This window comes from Cibotium barometz, chromosome 15 (assembly GCF_041138505.1).
Source record: "Cibotium barometz isolate CiBa-2024 chromosome 15, ASM4113850v1, whole genome shotgun sequence".
Classification (NCBI taxonomy): Eukaryota; Viridiplantae; Streptophyta; class Polypodiopsida; order Cyatheales; family Cibotiaceae; genus Cibotium; species Cibotium barometz.
In genome coordinates this window covers 47,357,967-47,370,193 of record NC_141060.1, presented here as the reverse complement: position 1 = coordinate 47,370,193, position 12,227 = coordinate 47,357,967, and the positions used below count along the sequence as shown (strand labels likewise).

Genomic DNA, 12,227 nt, shown 5'->3' with positions numbered 1-12,227 from the left:
GTTAGATGTACCTGCGACATTTAACAGAATGATGGACAGGATTTTCAGGCCTCATAGAGCGTTTGTGGGCACATTCTTTGATGATATGATTGTGCATTCACAAATTGAGGAAGAGCATAGAAGGCATTTGGCCATTGTGTTTGCAGAACTCCGGAACCATAGGCTGGTTATTAATGGCAAGAAGAGTGATTTTTTCTTGCAAGAGATTCACTTCTTGGGGCATATTGTGTCTAAGCATGGAGTCCGTATGGATCCAGCTATGGATCCAGTGAAGGTGGAAGCAATTCTTAATTGGCCAGATTTGAGGACCGTGCATGATGCACGCAGCTTTCTAGGATTGTGTTCCTATTACAGGCGGTACATACGATATTTTGCTGAAATTTCTTCGCCTCTTCATGCCTTAACAAAGAAAACAATCCCGTTTAAATGGGCTGATCGGGAAATTACAGCATTCAAAAAGCTCAAAGAAAAGCTTACTTCGGATCCAGTATTGGTGTTACCGGACCTCTGAAAGGCTTTTGTTGTCCAGTGTGATGCATGTGGAAGTAGCATTGGGGCAGTTCTCATGCAGGAAGGACATGTGATAGCCTATGAGAGTAGAATATTGCAAGATGCCGAGAAGCATTTACAGGTTTATGAGAAAGAGATGTTGGCTGTAATTCATGCTCTTTCTACATGGAAACACTATTTGCTTGGGGCTGATTTCACTGTGCAGACAGATCATCAGACCTTGCGTTATTTCCTCACGCAGACTAAGCTTTCAGAGAAGCATATGCGATGGGCAAACTTTTTGTCTATGTTTCACTTCCAGATTGTGCATGTGGAAGGCAAAAAGAATGTAGTGGCAGATGCTTTGTCACGCAAGCCACAGGTCTCAGCAGTTTCACTTGCAGCACAGGTGAGCGAAAGGGTGATGAGCTTGGCTGAATCAACCCCTTTTTCAACAACTCCTATCCCTGGCTCATAATTTCCTCTTGTTGGGCTGCACTAACACGGTACGACGGTCTATTTGGTGGGATACTCCCCGGAATAAGATCAATAGCATGATCTTCTAGCCTTTCCGGAGGAAGTTCTCCTGGCAATGACTCGGAAAAGCAATCTTGGTACTCACGTAGGAAATCAGTCCTATCTTTCTCTAACATAGACAAATTAGATTGAGATTCATCATCTTTTGCATCCTTTATAAAAACCAAGTACGCAGAAAGATGCTTTTTCATTACTGATGAAATGGCCGAAGCCGATACAATAGGAACAGATTCCCCTTTAAGCTTTACATCCAAAACGTACTCTTTCCCTCTATGAGTCAAAGTAATCTTCCTGTTGTACGTATCCACCACCACATGTACTCTATGGCACCATGGCATACCCAACAAAACATCACACCCACCAAGTGGCATGATATAGAATTCCTCACTGTCCACATAACCCTGCACATGAAGCCTCAGCTTCCCAATAATAGGGGTAATGGGTTCTGCATACCTAGGACAAGCCATATTCGCCTCATACAAAGGCCCCATCTCCTCTGCACGGATCCCCAATCTGCTAGCCAAATCTGGTGAGATAAAGTTGGCTCTAGCACCTGTGCCAAAGAAAATCAAAGCATTCTGATCTCTAATTTTGCCCCATGCTCCGCACAACTCTGTCTCCTCACCACTTGGCTGTTTCCCAACAAGATCAAGAACTAACCCTGCAGAAGGCTTTGCGTTCTTAGACTTGGACTCCCCTTTAGTGTCAGAGTCCTTATTGGGCTCCCCTTTCTTAGACTTGGACTTGCGCTTGGGACAATTGAAAGACATATGTCCCTCTTCGGTACAGAAAAAGCATTTCTTGGCATCCAACAAAGCCTCGCTTCTCTGCAGGCACTGTTGCATCCCGAGATGCATGCCTTGACTTCTCAGTTTTCGTGCCAGTGCTTTTGCTATTCTTAAATCCAGTTGAAACCCTAGTGAGTAACGCATTTGCCGTCATGGCATTCTCTAGCATCTGCGACATATTTGTTACTCAAGTCTTAATGCAATAGTCATGCACTTCCTTGGGCAACCCACAACAATGCTTCTCAACCTGCTCGGACAGTGGCACTGCACGATAAGAAGTAACTGGGAGTAAAGCTTCCCAAAACTTCTTGTTGTAATCCTGAAGATTCTCACATTTCGATGCATCCAACTTATGCCATGCTGTCATTACATCCACCTCAAATGTAGATGTGAGCCACACGGAAGAGAACACCTGTTTAAACTGTACCCAAGTAGATGGTGTTATGTCCTGCAAAAGAAGAGTGGACCACCACTACAATGCATTGCCCATGAGAAAAGTCGCAGCTTTTCTCACTTTCGAGGATTCCGTGTAATTTCCACCAGAAAAAGCAACATCACATTGCTGTAAAAAGGTAAGAGCCTTGAGCCTATCTTTGGCCCCACTAAATGTGTCAAATTTCACTGCAACTGCCTCCTTTGTTATAATCCTTCGCCTTACCCATAGGCGTTAGATTATCGTAAGGAAGTGGCTTCACAAGATTGCTACCCCCTGCATTCATGCCCATACCCGGGTCAACATTGCCAGTTCCCACACCTTGCATACCATGCAATCCTGTTGATCCTCCCATGTTCCAAACATGGCACTATGCATACCGGGCTGCATGCCCCCATACATGTTTCCTTGCATTCCGGGCTACATGCCCCCATATATATTCCCTTGCATTCGAGGCTGAAAACTAGCTCCAAAATTCCCTTGCATTCCCATGCCCCCTTGAGGGTAACCCCAAGTCATAGATTGAAACACAGAACCACCGCCAAAATAGCCTGGATGCATCGATTGCTGCGGAATAGGTGGCTGCCCGAAAAAGGAACTCTGTGGGTTTGCACCATAAGTATTCTACATGTTAGAAAACTGTCCAAAAGCAAGATCCTGTGGGAAGGCACCACTATTACCCTGAGGTGGGTTCCTAGAATGCACCTTCTTCTTCTTCTTCTTCTTCTTAGGTTAGGGGCCCTCATAAATTTAGCAAACTTCTCACTTTGCGTGAGCTGCATGAGCACATCCACTGCCCTTGCCAAACGGGCTTTGAATTGGGAATCATCTTCCTCTTTAATTGGCATATCTTCTGGCTACGTTACATCCTCATAATGTGCATCTTCTGCAGCGTGTTCTCCTGCAAGTACATTTGTAGACTCAGTCCTCTCAAGAGTGGTCTCCTGCTCTTCCTCATCATCATAGTCATAGTCGTCCTCATAGTGTATATGTATGTAAGTGCATGTGAACCACCACTTGTAGCCACTTATGTGTGTATGTGATAAGCAGTGATGTCATGGGCACTTGCCATGTGTCACTGCCCCAGTGTGTGTGGTGTCAAAAGATAAGGCTCTAAAGCCTATAAAAGCATTGTACTCTTGAAAAGCTGTCAACTGATTAATCAAAGGATCTTTGAGTGGTGCAATCACTGTTCCTCTCTCCTTTCAGTTGTTACATCTCTCACTTTCTCATCTGACCAGATAGGTAGGGGTGACATATTTTGCAAATACAAGGGAGCACAGGTGTTATGACCCTAATAAGCAAGACGCTTAAGGACTAGCTGGCCACAGGAGAGCATGACCAAGCAGCATGAGGGTACACATCATCACTCACAAGCTTGTGGGTGTGATTGTCTGCTTGAGGACAAGTAGTCCAGAGGAGGGCAGAGGTCTTGGGCTAGGGCCTGTGGTAAGGGTTGAATGGTGTGTGTGTACAGGGGACCAAGGGATTACAGTGGAGAGATTTCACATAGGGGCAAGTAGCCTCTTGTGAAAGCCTAATATCCAAGGGTATTTATAGGAGGGGAGGAAGATTCTACTTTATACCACACTATGCTATTTTTTGAATCTTGCGTATTGATTTAGTCAACCTCTCTTCTCATTAACTAGCCTAATTACTCTCTAATCTAGCTTAGGGATTTGTTTTCCTGTGAGTGCATGAGCATCAGGCTTGGATCTAGCTTGCTAAGGTTGTTTTTATACCATGAGTCAACTCAGGGGGTTTCCTTAGTAGACGGTATATTTCAAGGTGAGTTTGGACAATTGATTGAACAAAAGGACGTGCCACTAAATGTACGTAAATGCTTGGAGCCTGGAGTTGGTGGCAGCTGGAACAACATAGATTGAGCAAACTTCAATCTACGAGTTCACCACACCGTGGATGATGAAGTGGTTTACAAGTATAAGACGTTTTGATTAGTTGGAAAACCTACTGAAGATGAACTACTCACAAACTCGGATGAGTGGCTCTGCGATGATAGTAGAAGACCAGCTATGGTCTACTTAACGAAAAGTAGAAATCAGCAAATTTTTGAACTTAAGGTAGGAGCATTAGTTCAGTTCTACTCGAGTTTGAAACTAAGGAGTAGTACTTTTCACAGACATTCTTCACAAGATCAGATTGTACTGGTTCATTGTGTGTGGACAAGTGTGCATGTAACAGATCTTCATCTAGATGCACACCATACATTTTTTCCAGCATGGCTCCTTAAGTGGAAGCTCCAGATTTTTCTTCTTGCCTAGATTTTAGCAGACAGAGAATTCTAACTATATCCATACCCAGATTTAGTAGGAGTTTGAAGACTAGTTCGAGCTCCAAGACTCGTTGTTGCTGTATCATCAATTGCAGTCAATACATCGTGGATGATTCTCTCTCCAGTCTTCCAAGGTAAGCAGGAGGGGATATTAGATGCAGATTTACGTGTCATGCTAGGCCTACTTGTTAGGGTTAAGGTTTAGCAAACGAATTGGTCCATGCTGGGAGCCCTCATACATAAAGGGACACAGTGACTATGAAAGTGTGAGGTAGGGCACCCATGAATAGGTAACAGTAGGCCACCTACCAAACTATCACAAGTGTGAATGCAACTAATGCAAATGACACAAATTACTGCAAACTAATGAGTCCTCAATCATGACATATTTCTGGGTGTATGTTTGTAACTCTCTAATAACTACCCTGCTAAACTGCTATTTTACCAAATTGGTATTATACACTGCTTTTGGTTCTGCAGAAAAACTCAGGCTCACAGGCAGAGATGGCACTGGTAGTTTTCTATAGCCATGGCTCACACAATGGTAAGCTATGTCTTTGGTAAGCTATGTCTTTGCAACTCTATATAGATTTTGTGATACATGATACTATTTTTAGGTGCTTCAAAAATTTTATCTTAAATTTCTAAGGCTGATTACACAATCAGAAGTGCCAGTAAGTAGGGTCCAATCATGGCCACTTGTTAGCTATGGCAACCTTGACCGCACACCAACACCTGCCTACCTGATGGGCAGGGAGATAAGTATAAAGGGCCTAATAATAGATTTTCCTTGTTATTATGAAGATCCATGCTTTATTAATGACCTCAGGGGTTAGTCACTCTCAGGGATCTTGAGGAAGCTGCTTAGCGAATTTTAATTTTGACGATCTTTTGCCTTGTATGATAGGATGCTTGCTGCAGCAAACTGGCTGGACAACAAATCTGGAGCTATTCTGGAAGTGGCTCTCTTGCATTAACTTTGCAGGAGGAGGGTTTGGAGAAGCTGCAATTGCAGAAGGGCTAGCAGAAGCTTTGCTGGTAGGTTTGTTTTGCAATTTCATCATACTTGTAGTGGTTCAATGCTTGCTGTCCGGTTCGCAGGCCCCTAAAAATGTGGGTGTTCTGATTAATAGTAGTTTTTTTTTGTAGATGTGCTGTCCAACTCCTGTCGTAACTCCAGTCTCTCAAGTAATAGAGAGGCAAAAGCACTGTATTCTTGTGGCTGCTTCAAACCCGCATCGCCTTCCGACACCCATTCCTAGACCTCCTGTGCACAATCTAATACAGCCAAGCACAAATGGTGATCCATCTGCTGAACACTGGTGGCTTGCCGATGCCGACACAGTGGCCAAGGCTTTTTCACAGGTTTGTTTTTATCTAATCGCATAATTCAGGCTCTTATATGTACTGAATGATGGAAAGCGGCCTTTCCTAGCACCAAAATAAGGTTTTTTTTTTCCAGTGTACTGTTTCCCTCTCTGTGATATCTCCGAGGCAACTTCTTTCTCTCAAGTCGATTTTCAATGGGGTAAGCTTTTTTGTCAAAAGGATCCACTTGGCTTATTTCTGGGCTTATTGTTCAATTTGTTTTACTTTGGTGTATTCAATCATTTAGTTGGGTGTTTTCACGATAACCATGACATCCATGTTTTCCTAGAGTCTTATCTGAAATACTTTTTATGAAAATTGTTTATGGCATGTCTTAGACCTGCCATTAGGAGCTAGAGTATGATCAATTTCTTGCCCCTCTGCTGTGGTAGAAGGTGGCGCTCTCGCAATCGGTTCCCCTGTGCTTTTTTAAACGCATCATTTATATCTTAATGAAGGATTACCAAGGCTTATTGAGGCTCTAGTTTGAGGTGTTTCATTAACTTACACTTTTTGAATGGCAAGCATAACATGTGTATTCAGAGATTTATGCATCTTCATGAGTGCTCATAGCACAGCAGTCATTCATCTTTGATGTATAGCATGCATCTTCATCAGTGCTCATAGCTTAGCACTCATTCATCTGTGTTGTATATGCAGCATATGTTTGTTATCATGGATTTATTCTCTTCATGTACCACTTCAACTTTACCCACTGCTGCTTCTTGTGGAGTTCTAGTTGATAGAATGGAAGCTTGGGCCTCCTTCAGCCCAATGCCATCGGCCCTTGCTGCCCTTTGCTATGTACTTCCCCTTGACCCTCTCCTCGAACTCCTAATTGCCCCTCTGCCTCTTGCCATCTGCTGCCACAACTCATGCTGTCCATTACCCTTGGCTATCTGCAATCCTTTTTGCGCTCTTCTGCTTTCTGCCTTTGTCTCCTTGTTGTTTCTGTGATTCACCCGGTCGGGTGTGAGCACTAATTGGGCACCGTCTCGTAAATAATCAACACTTGAACACTTATAAAATGGAAATAGCACAAGACAAAGACAATGCTGAAAATGAAACTTTGCACAATGACACCACACTAGGAGGTAGAAGTGGTGTTGACAAAAAGGATTGTGGATGGGCCAATCCCCCCTTAATACCAAGTATCTTATTGGAGTATTTTATTTGTACAATGTTCCACAGGGCTATGCATGCCGGATTTGCCATAAACAAAAGATGAATACGAATACCAAACAATATGTCGGAGAAGAATCTGTCGATGAAGACTCCAACAACAATTCCCCGTCTCTCACTGGAGATATGCAGACACGTCATTGGTGTTCCGGGTCCACCAACGGCGTTGGTGTGCCCGTACTAGCGTCTAGGTTTGTCCAACGTAGGAATGTTGAAAAACAAAGGACTGGGGTTGTGGGGCGTCCAACGCTTGGGCTGCCCACATATGGCTCTTGGGCCCCGGGCATAACCTAGTGGGCGGTTCAGACTTTAATGAAGTGTAAATGCCCAAAGGTTATAAAACTTTTCCCACCATTTCAATGATTAAAATGAATACTTACCACCTGTTCACATGCCACAAATTATGTTAGAATACAAGGCATTCGCATGGTTCACGAGTGGGCGTCCCTTGCCCGTGAACTGAACATATCATAGCAGCAGTCACACGAAAACAAGTCTCGCGAAAACAGTTTTAAGCAGGCAGAGATACATGCATATGCATTATGCAATGGATATATCTTCTGTTCTTGGAACCTGTAAATAGCAGGTCTTCTTGAGCACAGAACTGACTCAATGGGAAGCCAAAATTGGGATCCCGGATAGTGGGTTCCACGTCGTGGCCACACTACGGGTGACATGAGGCATGGCCTCCCCTAGGTGACGTGAGTCCTAGCCTCAATATAGGCGACACGAAGCTCCCTGGTCTCCCGTACCTTGGCATGAAATAGGGGAATTTGGGCATGTTCCTGGGTTCATCTAGGTATATAATTCAGCCGTATTAGCGGACATGCAGATTTCACATTGTGAAGTTTTTGTCTAAGTTGCGGCCAGTTAATATTGTGCTTAATTCTTTCTATCTTTAGCGGTGCATTTGCCTTATCAACTACTTATTTGCTGTACTAATTCTTTCTATTTACTACTTCCCTTAGTGCTAGGCTTCATTATGGCTGAGTTTGCCCTGCATCTCGGAGGTTTGACAGAAACTTAGTACGAAGGGCTTTGTGTGAATATATGCTCTTATGTTTGTGTGTGGAGTGCGTGTGTGAGAGCATATCTTGATACAGAGTTCTACACCCACTATTGTGGATTGATGACGTTAGTGGGGATGTCGTAGTATCTAGTCCATACTATGCATAATGGAGTTGATAGTTATATAGTCTTGTGGGTTGACTACCATGAGTATATACCCTGCACGTTCCTAAAAGGTGAATTTGGGCATGTTCCTAGATTCATCTAGGTCTATGAAATAGGGTGGCCAAATGGTGATGTTCCCCTGTGGTCCGGCTTCTAAATAGTTGACCTCAATTGAAAAGCCTCCAAATATGCTTGAAGAAGTTGTGGGTAATCTTTGAAGTAGTCTTCATCAACCCATTTTGCATCGATAGGCAAACAGTTCTCGAACTTCACAAGGTATCTCCGGGAAAGCTTATCGGCAGGTATCTTTCTCTCCTTGTGAAACACAATCTCTTCAGGTTGAAGAACTTCCTCTCGCTCATCAACCTCTGGCAGCTCTTCTGTGACAGGCTCTTCTAGCTCTGGCCCCACATACTTGCGCAATAGACTCACATGAAAGGCATTGTGAATCCTCCAATGTTCAGACAATGCAAGCCAGAAAGCAACCTCATTGATCTGCTTGATCACCTTAAAAGGTCCGTAATACATGGTAGAGAGCTTAGGGCATGCTCCCTTGTTACGTGGCCTCTTACGGAGTCTTGCTTTCTCAAATTTCAGCAATACCCAATCATTTTCTTTGATGTCTACCTCTCTTCCATGCTTGTCGGTAGCCCTCTTATGCTTATCTTGTGAACGAGCAATGGCTGTCCACACTTGTGCAAAGGCAACATAAAGATTTAGACACTTATCAGTTGCAAAGATCTCATCCTTAGTGCGTAGGATGGGCGGCAATCTCTCTTTGCCATTAACAACTTCAAATGGGGCCTTTCGCGTGAGGCATGCATTGTGTTGTTATATGCAAACTCTACCAGCGGCGGTAGATACTTTTCCCAAGCTGTTTTCTGGTATGCAACATAGCATTTGAGAAGATCCAACAGAGCTGAATTTGCAGCCTCACTTTGCCCATCCGTTTGGGGGTGAAAAGCTGATGAGAAGTCTAGCTTAGTGCCCATATTGTCAAACAGAGCTCTCCAAGAGAGGCTTGTAGTCCTGGGATCTCTGTCTCCCACAATGGATTTAGGCATACGATGGTGCTTGAACACTTGTGCCACAAATATCCAATTGCCTCTTCAAGTAGGCAACTCTTGCCTTTTTGCGTACCTGATACATTGCTTCCAATGTGTCCCATGCAAGCTTTGATGTCTTGCAAGACCGAATGTGTGGAATAATAGTCCTTTTCACTGAAAGACCTATCAAGGACATGGCCTGTGCACCCCTACCTCAGGAGCTCTTTGAGCACGTCCCCTTTGAGGCGTTGCTGGCTGTATGGTAAGTGGGCATGTGTCATGACCAGACACGATGCCCCAAAGCCCTTTGGCTACCAGCAAATTACGGATCATGAAACTCCAAAGGGAGTAGTTAGATCCATCCAACTTGTCCTCCTGGGTGAGCACACCAAATACATCTGTAGCATTTTGAGCCATGTCAACAAAATATACCTGCAAGCAAACCAAGCACCAATGTGCACTGCTAGGCAACCAAATGTCATGTGTAAATTTTTTGCCTGCATCGAGTCCAACACCAACACCAACAATTTGTATCAGAGTTGGGGGTTGCCTGTGGAATTCTGTCCGGCAGTAAATACATCCATCGCCGCCCTGTGCTGGCGGCGCTAGTGGGAGAGAACTGCCGCCGCCGCCCCATTGCGTCTCCTGTTTCTGGCGGTATTACTGCGTAGGGAACCGTTGCCGCCGCATGTGTTCGCGGGGGACTCCGCTTGTTGGCTGCGCCTGCTTCTGCAGCTCAGTCCAGCCAGTTCAATCGAGTCACCAGTCGACTCCAGTTCAGTCCAGCCGCCGGCCGACTCTGTACTACCCGCCTGACGCCGTCCGGCCTCCAGTTCGGTCCCGCCATCTGTACTTGCTAAGTACCTGCGCCGGCCAGCTCGGGTGTGCCCTCTGCATGCTTGTACCTGCTCCGCGTCCGTGTACTGCCAGCTCGCGTGTGCCCTCTCCACGTCCGTGCATTGCCCGACTGACGCCTGCAATACTCGCCTGTGCCTGTCCTCGTCTGTACCATCCGTATTGTCCTCGCTTGCAGGTACTTTGATTTCAGAAAAAAAAAATGAGTCCAACACCAACATCAACACCAACACCAACACCAACAATTGGTATCAGAGCTGGGGGCTGCCTGTGGAATTCTGTCCCTCATAGTGTGTGAGCTTCTTCTTCCTGCACCTAACCCTAGTTTGCAGGTTTCTCTGTGGTGAGTGGGTGAGTCCAACACCAACACCAACATTAGCATAGAGGTTTCACACAGCCCTGTGCCCCAAAACACCACATTGTTATTCACCTCTAATCTGCCAAGATAGTACATCCATGAGGCCCTGTAAACACAATCAATTTGCCCATGCACGTAGCCCCAAACTCAGCCATGAAACAGTCCCTGAACCCTTCCTGAAACATTCAATTGTTGTTCCTGTTTCTTCCCTCTTGGGCTGCAAATTCCTCCTCTCACAAGGAACCGAGAGAAGAACCCCAGAAGAGCCCTCTGACTGGAAGAAAGAGAAGCTTTGTACTCCTTAGGGTCACGTGCGTGTGATCAGAGCAGCCAGCATCCTTGCCTCAATCTCCATCTTCATCAAGACTGATCGAGAGAGAGAGAGAAAGAAAGAAAGAAAGTTGTATTAACGTCTACTAGAGGCCGAACTCGACCTATGAGACAAAATAAATGTACAACTGTCAATGTCCTCTGGATGTCCAGAAAAAAAGGACAAAAGAAACATGAAATAAACTATGAAAGTACTGAGCTATGAGACAAAATAAATGTACAACTGTCAATGTCCTCTGGATGTCCAGAAAAAAAGGACAAAAGAAACATGAAATAAACTATGAAAGTACTGAGCTAGTGGGGGGGGGTGTGATGGATGGAGCACTATTGGTAAAGGCTCAGTATGCAACCTATATGCGTAGGGTATACAAGAATGCAATGTAGATCTGTCTAGCTCCAACCAGTACCATAATGGGGGTGTAATATGCAATACATAGGCGATGGCGAGGCAAAAATCCCTTGGAGCATGATCTCCGGGTGTGTGAGTAAGTGAGCTAGCCGCTCCTGGATATGGTGCTGATGTTGAGCCCGTATCTCTGTAATCTCCCTCTGATGTAGTCTGGGAGTCTGGTAGCCTGGTGCTCTCGGTCTCCGTCTCCGTCTGGCTTGGAGGTCCGCAGCGCCCTAAAGTGTAACCCCCTCCTGTGTCAGGGTCGGCACTGGGATAGATCTCTGGAAGAAATTAGTGAGCTGGAGCTGTCGCCCACCTCTCCCTGTGGTATGAGTCCGTATCAGTGCCTCTCTGTGACGCTGTGTCTCTAGCAAGATCTGGCCAAATCTGCGCTGGTCTGTGGATTCCATGATCTGGCGGAGTGAGGGATGTCCCCTGAAGATGGTGGTGTATCTCTCTCTAATGTCACTATATGCTCTGCATCTGCATACATAATGCTCCTCACTCTCAACCTCCTCCTGGCATAGTCTGCATATCCTCTCTGCTCTGGGGATCCGTGCTGCCCTACCTGCCTCAATCTCAAGCTGGTGTGATGACACTCTGAGCTGGCCAATTGCCACTCGGGCACTGTGAGGCATGTACACATCCATATATCCGGGTCGCTGGATAAATCCATCCTCTGAGATGCTCATAAAACAATCTCTGTAGTATGGCATCTTCGTAAGCAGGGGCTGGTGGGGTGTGATGCATGTCTATCTCATATAGCGTTGCAATAAGTCCTGTCGCATAACTCTGTTCCTCTCACTGTGTGAGAGCTGCATATGTGGAGCATTAAGATCATACTGAAGAGGTGGTAAGTGATCTATGTTCCACCCACACTAGGTCAATAGCTGTATCATCTGTGCATACCATGATCCTGTGTCACCAGCCTCAGCTAACTGTCTGGATGCCTCAAAAGCTCTACGTGACAATCTGTCTGGAGCC

At 45.2% G+C, this 12,227-nt stretch overlaps 1 protein-coding gene across 2 annotated transcripts in view; it reads left to right on the top strand.

The window, feature by feature from the left end:
- PFT1 (phytochrome and flowering time regulatory protein (PFT1)) overlaps nucleotides 1-12,227 on the top strand; it is a 149,743-nt gene that overhangs the window by 24,253 nt on the left and 113,263 nt on the right. For both annotated transcript variants that reach the window (XM_086809783.1, XM_086809784.1), the window contains exons 3-6: nucleotides 5,021-5,084; nucleotides 5,448-5,578; nucleotides 5,690-5,905; nucleotides 6,003-6,068. In XM_086809783.1, coding sequence (XP_086665909.1) covers nucleotides 5,021-5,084; nucleotides 5,448-5,578; nucleotides 5,690-5,905; nucleotides 6,003-6,068 — 477 coding nt within the window. The remainder of the gene's footprint in view (nucleotides 1-5,020; nucleotides 5,085-5,447; nucleotides 5,579-5,689; nucleotides 5,906-6,002; nucleotides 6,069-12,227) is intronic.